The sequence below is a fragment of the Muntiacus reevesi genome, chromosome 2 (genome assembly GCF_963930625.1).
Source record: "Muntiacus reevesi chromosome 2, mMunRee1.1, whole genome shotgun sequence".
NCBI classification, from domain to species: domain Eukaryota; kingdom Metazoa; phylum Chordata; class Mammalia; order Artiodactyla; family Cervidae; genus Muntiacus; species Muntiacus reevesi.
Window position 1 is genome coordinate 104256350 of NC_089250.1, and position 12308 is coordinate 104268657.

Consider the following 12308-nt stretch of genomic DNA (forward strand, 5'->3'; position numbering starts at 1 on the left):
TGAAAGTGTTAGCAGCTCAGTTATGTCCTATTCTTTTGGACTGTAGCCTCCCAAGCTACTCTGGCCATGGAGTTCTCAGGCAAGAATGCTGGAGTGGTAGCCATTCCCTTCTCCAGGGGAATTTTCCCAACCCTGGGATCGAACCCAGATCACCTTCATTTCAGGCAGATTCTTTACCCTCTGACCCACCAGGGAAGACCTGTTTTATAGGAGCTTGAAGTGCTTAGCAGGTCAAACTTACGTCACTTAATACGTGCCTTAGAGATTTTTCATCTTGCTGTGGAAACTTTTTCCACCCTAATACTATAAAAATAGTATTCTTATAATTTTATTCTTATAATATTCTTATAATGTCTCCCGTATTCTTATAATTTTATGTATTGATTTAGTATTTGGTTAAAAAAGTTTTGTTTTTTTTTTAATTTGGTTGTACCTCATTGTGTGCAGAATCTTAGTTCCCAGACCAGGGACTGAATTTGTGTCCTCTGCAGTGGAAACTTGAAGTCCTAACCACTGGACCACCAGGGAATTTGCCCCAATTTTCTGTTGTTGGTCATTGACCCATTAGGGAAGACCATTCCTAGGCTGGTACATTTTTTGCTATAGCTTTGCAGAAAAGTTTTAAATTTAAAAGGACATTTATCTTTCATGTGTAAAAAGTCTTTTTCATGACTTAATATTCATTTATTCTTTCATATGAACTTTTAGAAACTAAGTATATGTAGAATGGGGAATAAATTGATGAGTAAAATAAAATCTTTCAATGTCTGACCTTCCATCTAGGAACAACTTAATAAAGATTTACTTACATACATTTCCCTTAAGATAATCCTCACAGCTATATTTAATTTAATGTTTAAGCTGTAAACCAAATTTCTATTTGATTATTACTGGTATATATTAAATCTTTGAGCCTTCAAAATTTATAAGTAGCCACCTGTGTTATTCTCTTTAAAAATCCAGTAAAGTTTTGCTTCTCTTGAGTTTCCTACGAGGACTCAAATCTATAAAAAATAATTGTCTCCCAATTATAATAATACTTGTTTTTAAAGTATGTTTTAAAAATCATCTTTAATTCTAGTTTTCAGAAACAATAGTTTGATTAGCCTTTGTTCAGATATCTGCAGGTACCTGTAAATGTAGTAATTCTGACCCAACAAACACAATGCTGTGTTTCCAAAAGAACAGTTATATAATTATATATAATTATACAGTCTATACTGTAAGGTAAATTAATGATTATAATGGAAGATAATTAAATGCCAACATACTATTAATCAACATTATGATTATTTTATTGTTTGTGCAAAGCAAGAGTGTGTATATCTAGAATTCTCTGGATTTTGGAGTCAGGCGAATAAAAAACTACTTAAGTAATTGCATTACCCATGTAAATGTGCTATGGCTTGAAGTCAAGCTTGACTGCTATATAGAAACTGTATTCCGTTTTTTGAGATTATTCTTTCCATATATTTTTTTTCTTCTATGTCTTAAGAATATAAAAAAATTGTTACCTACAGCTGCTTCCTCATAAGTTACAACAGCAACTTTGTTTCTCAGAACAGTCTTCTCTTCCAGAGTGGCCTTAAACCCACTAGATGGTCAGAGATTATTTAGAATATCTGAGATGATCATTCTTGATCATGGTCTATCATGCCTCAAGAGCTCCCAGTTTAGAATTTAAATAGGTTATCCCATCCAGACCAAGTTAACAGAAATAATTTAGAATGTACATTTCAGAGCTGTACATACATAGGCTATTGAAGCAGAAAAATTGATCATCTAGAATAAGGGGACTCCATCATAGAAATGCTAGGAAATTTTTTCATAATGATCATCAGACTGATCTTTTATTGCCATTTCTGGAGATATTCAGTACTATCCCAGTGATTACCACTGATACTTTAACTGCCAAAGAAAGTCTAGATCCTCAAAACCTTTGTGAAGCAGTTGAAACTATTGGTTCTACTCCCTCTTCTGGGAAGTTTTGCCTGGTTTCTAGGGAAAAACAGGTTTCCCCCATCAGTCTTCACCAACTCAAGTCAGAATGTCTATAATATACCCTTTTAGGTGATCTTGTTCATGACTACACATTGCATCATCTATGTGCTAGTTAATCCCTATCACTCGCCTGCTTGAGAATGGCTTTTAGAGGGAGCAGAGAGGGAGGAAACCAAGAGCAACTTTTGGTGGATACAGGAAGGACTTCATTGAGCTGTTGACCTTTGAGCTACATCTTAAAAACTGAACAAGAAGTTCTCTCAGAAATTGAACCAATTATGCATATTAACTTGATGAAGGGAGTTTTATAATCACAGGGTCCATTTGATATGGCTACAAGTGGCAGAATTCTTCCTTAAATAACACCTTTACTTTGTAGACTGGTTTTCCAAAAATCTTAGAGTTGCCATTGTATTGGCTTGGCCAAAAAGTTCTTTCAGGTTTGTCCTTGTGATCTTACAGATAAAGCTGAATGATTTTTTTTTTTTTTTGCCAATCCAATACTAGCTTATTTCTGGTGGCAAACTATTTTTTCAGTTTTTTAGGAAGAGTAATATCCATGAGGACTTTCCAGGTGGCGCAGTGGTAAAGAATCCATCTGCCAATACAGGAGACTCAAGAGATGCTTGTTCGATTCCTGGGTCAGGAAGATCCCCTGGAGTAGGAGATGGCTACCACTGCAGTATTCAGTATGGGATATATTTTTAGCACAAGTATTAAAAGAATGTATGATGTTTCATAAGATATAACAATTGCATGTCATATGATATAAGAATATTAAAAAATGATAGGGCAGTAGTCATGAACATTACATTACTCAAATTTTGGACACATCATTTACCATCTAAAGTGATTCTGGGGACTCCCCTGGAGGTTCAGTCATTAATACTCCATGCTTCCAATGCAGGTGGCACAGGATTCCATCCCTAGACGGGGAACTAAGATCCCACATGGTGCTTGGCCACAGTAAATAAATAAAATAAAAAGTAAAGTGAATCTGTTGTGAGACCCTGGCTTCAACCACTTACCAATTAATATTTTGTTCCAGTTACCAAAAAATGTGATTTTTGCCAAATGTTTTAAAATTTGGACCGTTTGTATCACTTAAAATCTGTTTCTGAAATAAGAGTTTCTGTCTTATTAATAGCATAACTTGTTTTTGAAATTTTTATAAAATCCAACCACATTGGGTTTTTGTGGTTTTTAACCATTCCTTCAACAAATATTTAATGAGAGTCTTCCATGAGCTGAGTTCTGTTCTCAGGAGCCAAGTATGCATTAAAAAAGCAAAGAAACTTAGTGGCTAATATTTATTAGATCCTAGGTCTTGTGCTACTATAGAAAAGTTACAAAACTTGCTACAGTGTCATGAGCCAGTAAGTGACTAAGCAGTTCCTGGTTTTTGTTGTAAATTTAGATTAAGAAAAAAATAATAATGAATTTAGATTAAGGTACACTATTTTAGTATAACATACATGCAGAAGACTTCACAAATTCTTCGATCACGGGTTTTCTAAAGTGCACACACTTGTGTAACCAGCAGTCACTATTACTTGGCCCTCTGAATCACTCTCCTGCCCTCTACTGTTGTTGATTAATCCTGTCTAATTTGAACCTTATGTAAATGCAGTCTTGTAGTATGTAGTCTTGTATGTATGCATGCATACATCGGCTATCTCATAGCATTATAATTGTGGGACTAAGCAATGTTTTTTGTAAATGTAGATCATTCTCATCTCATTGAGCTGTTCTCTGGTGATTAATGTTTGGGTTGTTAGCAGTTTCAGGTAGTGATGAATAGTGGTGCTGTCTTTGGGAAATAGAAAAATATATTTCTATTTGTTTTATACCTAGAAGTGGAATTGCTAGCAGATGGTGGGGGGTGGGGCATATGTGCAGCTTGGGTCAATACGGTTTTCCAAAATGGTTGTCTGTTTTTGCATTCTCATGAATAATCTACAAGTTGCTCTACATCTTTCTCAACACATTTTCTTTTTCATTTCTTTCCTTCCTTTAAAAAAAGAAATTGTGGTAAAATAGCAATAATAAAAAATTTACTATCTTAACCATTTTTGAGTGTACAGTTCAGTAGGATTATATATTCACATTGTTTTAAACAGTTCTCCCAAATATTTTCTTGCGAATAAGAAATTCTATCCCCATTAAACAATTCTCTATTTTTCTATCACCCTTGCCCCTAACACCATTCTAGTTTATGTTTCTATGAATTTGACTACTTTAGGTAACTCATAAAATGTTTGTTTTTTCATGACTGTTTTATTTCATTTTGAATTATGTCCTCAAAGTTCATTCATTTGCAGTGTGTGACAGGATTTCCTTCCTTTTTGTGTCTATTCCTTTGTATACATATACAATATTTTGTTTATCCTTTCATCTATTGATGACCATTTGGGTCAATTTTACCTCAGGGCTCTTGTGAGTAGTGATGAAATGGACATGGGAATGCAAAGATCTGTTTCAGACTTTATTTTCATTTCTTTCTGGTATATATTCAGAAGTGGGATTGCTGGGTCATATGATTGCTGGTTCTATTTTTAATTTTTTGAGGAACTTCATACTGTTTTGCATGGCAGTTAAACCATTTTAAAACCCCATTTAAATCCATGGCTGATTCATGTTAATGTATGGCAAAAACCACTACAATATTGTAAAGTAATTAGCCTCCAACTAATAAAAATAAATAGAAAAAAAATAATAAAACCCCATTTACATATGTAGTGCTTTCAAATTTTTTTATTTTGCTAGATGACTAATAATGTTGAGCATATTTTCATATGCTCATCATCTGTTTGGATGCTGTCTTGTGTTTGTTTAACTTTCCTGGTCAATTTTCTGTTTTGCTTTTATGCTTTCTTAATCTTTTATTAGTTAATATTTATGATAAACAGGAGTTCTTAATATATTCCAATTTCTTGACATTTTACTTTAGAATTATTAAATTTGGTGATGTTTTAAAATATTATATCCACTTCAAGGTCATGAAGGTATTTTCTTCTAAAAATTAATGTTTTGTCTTTTATAATTAGATCTACAGTATAATTTGTTACTAGTGTGAATTAGGCATCAAGATTCATTTTTTCCCCCCATATGGATGTCTGTCCACTACAATTTATGGGAAAGATTACTTTGCATTGGACCGCAGTGTCATTTGTCATAGTCAAGTGACCACATATATATGACTGTTTTACATACATATAAATAAAACATATATATGTTCTGTTTTATTCCATTGATCTCCTTATCTGTCACTGCACCAATACTAAACTGTCTTAATTATCATATCTTTGCAATCAGTCTTGATACCTGATTAATAATTTTTTCTGTCTTTGTTCCTTTTTTTCTACTTTGTCCTTTTCATTTCCATATAAACTTTGTAAAACCTTTGTCCATTTCCATGCCTAAAGAAAACTAATTCTAATAGGGCTTTGATTGGAATTGTATCAAATGTAGCAACAAACTTTGGGGAAATTAACATTATTATAATAACTACTATTCCATGAAAATAGTATGTCAATTTATTTAGATCTTTAATTTCTTTCAATAATATTTCTATAATTTTCAGACGTCTCATACAAGTTTAATATTTGTCTTACTCTGATTAGACTACTATGAGAAAATACGAGAATGGATGGGTTATAAACAGCAAATTCATTTCTCACAGTTCTTTGGTTTTTAAGTTGAGGATCAGGGTGCCAGCATGATTGGTGGGTCCTTTTTCTCCATGTCTTCACATGGTAGAAGGAGCTAAAGAGACAAAGGGGTCTCTTTTATAAGAACACTGATGCTATTAGTGAGGGCTTCCTCCTCATGACCTAATCATCTCCATCTCCCAAAGTCTCTATTAATACCATTGTTTGGATTTAGGATTCATTATATGAATTTTGGATGAACATAAATATCCATAACAGTGATAACTTAAGCAGCTTACTGAAACTTTTAGAGACTCAGTATGCTTAATTTTCTTTCATTTCACTGAAAGAGCTATGGAAGATCTAGAAAAGGCACAAATACAATGAATAAATAGCATTTTAGCATTTTCTACACAAAGACTATCAGTATAACTTTGTTGGTTTGACAACATGAAGATTATCTGGTGTGATTTTGTTTGATACAATATCATTTTGCATTTGAGCTTATTTGGAAGCAAATGTATTTTTTGGCTGTAAAAGGACATAAAAACATAGAAAAAAATTTTAATGTAAATAATTGTGTTTAGGGGGAAGGTCCTAAAGCCAACTCTACTCAAGGGATGCCTTGGTAGCAATGATTGTTAACCATCTGGAGTGACAGAAGAAAGTGATATTGGGTAACTAACATCTTAAGAAGTTTCATCTCAAGTTTTTTAAGAAAGTGATATTGGGTAACTAACATCTTAAGAAGTTTCATCTCAAGTTTTTGTAATATTGTAGCAACAAAAATGGAATATTAATTATGCTATTGGGTGCTCCATTGTCCTCACAGGGTTGGGCAGTTTCATCATTTACTGATTACATACTGATTGATCTAATTAGTCTCTGTAACTTGCGATATGTGGAAGGAGTTTTAAGCATAGTAATTAAATGTAATTAACAAAAATAAACAGTAGGACCACTGAACAGTATTTTAAATACTTAGGAATCTTTTTTTAGCAACCCATGTGTATGATGCAGTGTAAGATAAATGGTTAAATATTCAAAATTGCTTATAATTTGCATTCTCTGTCAGCTGGAACATCTTAATCTTAAGATGGGTATGATAACTATCTGTGGCAGCATGGAAAAAAATTGCAGGAATATTGCTTTATGTATGTATGAATTGTTTTTTATATGGCAAAACCATTTGCCCTAGGCAAATATCCAAAATATCCAAAAATTTTTCTCAGATGCTAGATATCAGTGCTCAGAGCTTATTTTTAATGTTGGGAGTACTAGGTTATTTCCATTTAGCTAGATTTGTCCTGTTGTGGCAATTATGGAAGAGCAGATGAGTTAATTAGGCTCTTTTCCATGGGATTCTCTGTTGTCTGTTTTGCAATACTGTGTCAACAGTGAAATAAAACACAAACTGTTTCCACAGATTTCTGTTCAGCCTGTTTGTTAGTCAAGTAACCTTGGATACCCTGTGATGAGTTGTGTGGAGGCAGCTAATCTAACAACTAAAGGCCTTATAGGCATCAAATCTTTAAGAAATAGTAAGTTTAAAAAGCTAGAATGTAGTGATGAAGAACTTTTAAAAGCCATATCCACTGCATTTGACATTAGGTTTCTTGTTTTCCATAAATGTATACATTCTGTTTTGACAGGTTTTAAGAAGAAGCAGCGACGAAGAGAAAGTTCTTTGTCTGGTTCGACAGCGTACAGGCCACCACTGTCCAACAGCTGTGATGGTGGTGCTCATCATGGTATGGGACGGCATTCCTCTCCCGATGGCTGACAAATTGTACTCGCAGCTCACCGAGAGTCTCAAGTCATACAATGGTCATCCCACAGACCGAAGATGCACGCTCAATGAAAAGTAATCAAATCTGCTTTGTCCTGTTTTAACATCAGTTTTATATCTTGTTAAATTGACTACCAAATAATAGACATATATATATAATAGGTGAGGACAGAATTTTAGGTATTATGCAACTGAAAAGAATGAACATTGCTTAAGAGAGAGACTTTATTTCATAGTGAGTTAAGGCCATTTTAGGATCTTTTCTTTGATTCTTTGCTTGTTTCCATTTTTGATACCTGAACTTTCTCAGCCCTGGAGTCTGAAAGAGAGAAATTTTTCTATAAAGAATCAGCTCCTACAATAGAATTGTACCATATTTCATTTTCTCTAGCAATGTAAGAGAATATCCATTTTTCTGTAGCTTTCATTGTAGTCAAACTTGAATTTTGCCCATTTAATAGGGGATGAATGTCTTCAATTTCTTTTGATTTGCATTTTTCATATTATGACTGAATATTTTTTCATATAGTTAAGAACATCTGCCATTTGTTTTTTAGTTTTTTAATTTCATTGAAGTATGGTTGATTCACAATATGTGTTAATTTCAACTGTACAGCAAATTGACTTAGTTATACATGTTCAGTTCAGTTCAGTCGCTCAGTCATGTCTGACTCTGTAACACCATGGACTGCAGCACGCCAGGCCCACCTGTCTTTCACCAACTCCTGGAGTTGACTCAAAACTCATGTCCATTGAGTCAGTGATGCCATCCAACCATCTCATCCTCTGTCGTCCCCTTCTCCACCCGCCTTTAATCTTTCCTAGCATCAGGGTCTTTGCAAATGAGTCAGTTCTTTGCATCAGGTGGCCAAAGTATTGGAGTTTCAGCTTCAGAATCTGTCCTTCCAATGAATATTCAGGACGTATTTCCTTTAGGATTGACAGGTTGGATCTCTTTGCAGTCCCAGTCCCAGTCTCTTTTTAATGTCACTTATTATATATCTTTTCCCTTACTGTGTCTGAATTTTTAGTGATATTTAAGACCATTTTTCTTTCACATGAGCTCTAGAATAATTTACCCATGTTTTCTTTTATTTCTTGTTGAAATCAGAAATTTTTCAAACAGAAATCATTTAAGATTTATGCTGGACAGAAGCGAGAAGAGATCCATTTCTATTCTTTTTTCCATTTACCACAACCCTACTTGGTAGAGTTCTTCTTTCCCCCTTGACTTGAAATACTAACTTTATACAAAAATCAAGTCCTCTCTCTTATGAATTCTGTAAATTATAGAGGCATTATACATTTTAATATTTAGTAAGACTAGCTCACCATTTTTATTTTTTCAAGGCTTTTTAAAAAATGTTTCTTTCAAATCAACTTCATAATCAATTTGTCTAGTTTAAAGATAAATCCAGTGGTATTTTTAATGGGATTACATTAGCTTTGAATAAACACATTATTCTGATATTGAATCTTACATGCCATTAAAAGATTTTTCTTTTCATTTGTTCAAGTGTTTGTATTCTTCAACAGTGTTTTGTATGATTTTCCTCAAAAAGTTCTCTTTTTAAAAAAAAAAAATGTCATTTTACAAATTATGAAATATCCCTTCTCTAACCTCCTTACCATGGACAGAGGAGCCTGGTAGGTAGGGGTCGCAAAGAGTCAGACATGACTGAGTGACTTCACTTTAACCTCCTCACAGGATCATTCGTATATGTTCCAGAGTATTTTTTTATGCTTAAAATCATTTCATTATACTTTTTATTATTTTTCTAATGCCAATAAATATGTATACATAATTTTAATATCTATTTTATTATGTGGCTTCATAATAATAATACCTCTAATAAAGAGAAACTGTTGTAAATTGTGTACATATAAGCTTATTTTTCCCAATAACTCATAAATAAGTCTTATGCTATTTCACTCAATGTAGATCCAACCTATTTTTTAAAATTTATATTTACAGAAATGATGCAAGAATACTTCAATGAATTCTTATATACCCCTTACCTTACCTATTTGTGGAATCATTATTTCTGATTCCACAAATAATCACACAATACACTTAAGCTTACATGTCATTATCATTACTGCTTTTTTCTATACTTTCTTCTGGATAATTTGTGAAGTAGTTGCAAACTTTTACTTCTAAATAATACTTCAGAGAATGAGAACATTCCCAGTACAATTATCAAAACCAGGCTATTTCACTTGGATAAAATGCTATTCTCTAATTAAATGTCATCTACTTTCCTATAGTGTACTGCATACTAATTTTCTCCCACCTAGGATTTGATGGAATAAGTTATTTTGTCTTTTGGGTTCCTTAGTACTTTTATCTATCTTTTTTCTGTGCTTCATAGCACTGTATTTTTGAAAGGGACAGCTAATTTTGCAAACTGTTGCTCAATTTTTGATTGTCTTCCTGATTCAATTCAATTCAGGAATTATTGGCAAGAATACTACACTCAGTTCATAATATTAGGAGCTATTTTAAAGTCTTTTTGTCTCATCATTGGTGACGTTGACCGTTTAGGAGAAAATTTCAGGTCTTATAGTTAATAGCTAAACTACATTCTCAGTTCAGGAAGATCCCCTGGAGAAGATCCCCAGGAAAGCCGGTATTCTTGTTCTTCCCTGGTGGTTCAGACGTAAAGAATTCACCTGCAGTGCAGGAGACCTGCGTTTGATACCTGAGTTGGGAAGATCCCCTGGAGGAGGGCATGGCAACCCACTCCAGTGTTCTTGCCTGGAGAATCCCCATGGGCAGGGGAGCCTGGTGGCCTGCAGTCCGTGGGGTCGCAAAGAGTTGGGCACAACTGACTGACTAAACACAGTACATTTTTCCACTTTTTTGACTTCTTTGAAATTCTGCAATTTAAAGTATCTCTTCTTTGATACTCTTTGCATCTTATGTTTTTTCTTTTTAAGTAATTGTAATCTTTTGCTCCCTTTCAAGTATATGTTTTATCTTAGTGAAAGTTAGAATAATTGAACTATTCCTCCTTCATATTTGGCATTTTCCTGACTTTCACAACTAAATATAGTTCTGATTTCAAATTTCTATATTCTTTTATTTATTTTTTTTCAAAAATGTACTTTTTAATTGCTTGTATTTTTAAATCCAATGAGGTGCTATAATTGTCAACTTCTGATAGGAAACTGATCTATGATTAAAATCTAGACCCTTTATTTCCTTCCCTTGGATATCTCCAAGTCAAACAAGGTTATATATATTTCAGATCTGTATGGTTTCTTGCCTTTTATTGGATTTACAATCTTGAACAAACATTTTAATTAAAGTTTTAGTTACATTCAAGTATTATTAACTTTGTGTTGTTAACACTATCTTAGATAAAATAAGTAATGATATAGGTGTGTTAAAATAATTTCATTATCCATCCATGCTTCTATATATATATGAACCTGAAATGTTCTGTTTGAGGTATTATGCTACTTTATCAGTTCATTCCCTTGCAATTATCATCTTACAGTCGTACCTGTACATGTCAAGGAATTGATCCAGAGACTTGCGGAGCTTCCTTCTCTTTTGGCTGTTCATGGAGTATGTATTTCAATGGCTGCAAATTTGGTAGAAGCCCAAGTCCTAGAAGATTTAGAATTGATCCAAGTTCTCCCTTACACGTAAGTGTTCTTTTTACTTATGAATTACACTTATTAATATATAAGTACATTTCTTTAAAATTTTTTTAAATTATAAAAAAATTAATATTAGAACATAGTGACAAAATAGTAACTATATGTGTGTATATATATATATATAAGAAAATAGTTTAAAATTCTAAATAATATAGGTAAAATTTTTAATTATCAACCCAAATTCCAATTGTCCCCGACTCCCTCCTTCCCTCACCCTAAAGAGAATCACTGTTAAAAAAAACCTAGAATTTTATACCCAGCCAAAGTAGGAACAATGAATAAAGCTATTTGCCAACATTTCAAAGACTCAGTAAGTTTACTACCCACAGCACTACTATGAAAGAATTACTAAAGGACGTAATCCAGAAAGAAGATATATGAAACCGGAACCAATCTGTCCGGAACACGAGGCCATGGTGAGCAAAGAAATTAGTCAACCTTATTGTTAAGTTTAAATTAAATAAGTTGAGTACTTACATTTTTTAATTGAAATAACAACCTATAATTCAATACTCTTCTCAAATCAGGGGTGGGTAGGCAATGGGAGGGGGTGGGGCACCTATATAAATTAAGTGTGGCAATGTTTTATGATTGTTTGGAATGGGGAGAATTTAGATAGTGATTAAGTCCAAGATCAGTGTTTTTCAAGCTTTGTGCTGTGACCAAGAGTATAAAGACATTTTATACTATAAGTATTTGGAAAAATATATCTTCAAATGAATAGATAAAATTATCACAAAATAACATTCAGCCTTATTACATATTACAAAGATAATATTTAAATATTAAAATCAATATCTGACAGTTATTGCTGAGGATCACTATGATGCAGCAAAACATTTTTTAATAAAATTTCATTTCTTTAAGTTCTAGTTTTGACCTACCAAACTGAATTCTTAACCCAGTAAAGAGTCATGACCCACAGCTTGGAAAATACTGCTCTAAATATTGTCAGAAAAACATATTTGAGAAGTGTATATTTAAAAATTTTTAGATGAATACAAATATAATTTATAACCTTTGAACTAGTTGTGGAAAAAACTCCATCAGTCAGCAAGGTTAGTTTAAAAACTCTAACTGAGATATCATATCTAATTGGGATATAAGATAAATAGGAAACACAAAATAAAGCAGCAGGAGTTAATCTAATTGTATCTATAATACAAGGAATGTAACATCTTTCAGGAAAGCTCAGAATA

At 33.0% G+C, this 12308-nt stretch overlaps 1 protein-coding gene across 3 annotated transcripts in view; it reads left to right on the forward strand.

Annotated features, from left to right (window-relative positions):
* The window catches only part of TET1 (tet methylcytosine dioxygenase 1), a 136249-nt gene that overhangs the window by 103402 nt on the left and 20539 nt on the right, over window positions 1-12308 (forward strand). For all 3 annotated transcript variants that reach the window (XM_065922462.1, XM_065922464.1, XM_065922463.1), the window contains 3 exons: window positions 7304-7515; window positions 10944-11094; window positions 11439-11525. In XM_065922462.1, the coding sequence (XP_065778534.1) occupies window positions 7304-7515; window positions 10944-11094; window positions 11439-11525 (450 nt within the window). The remainder of the gene's footprint in view (window positions 1-7303; window positions 7516-10943; window positions 11095-11438; window positions 11526-12308) is intronic.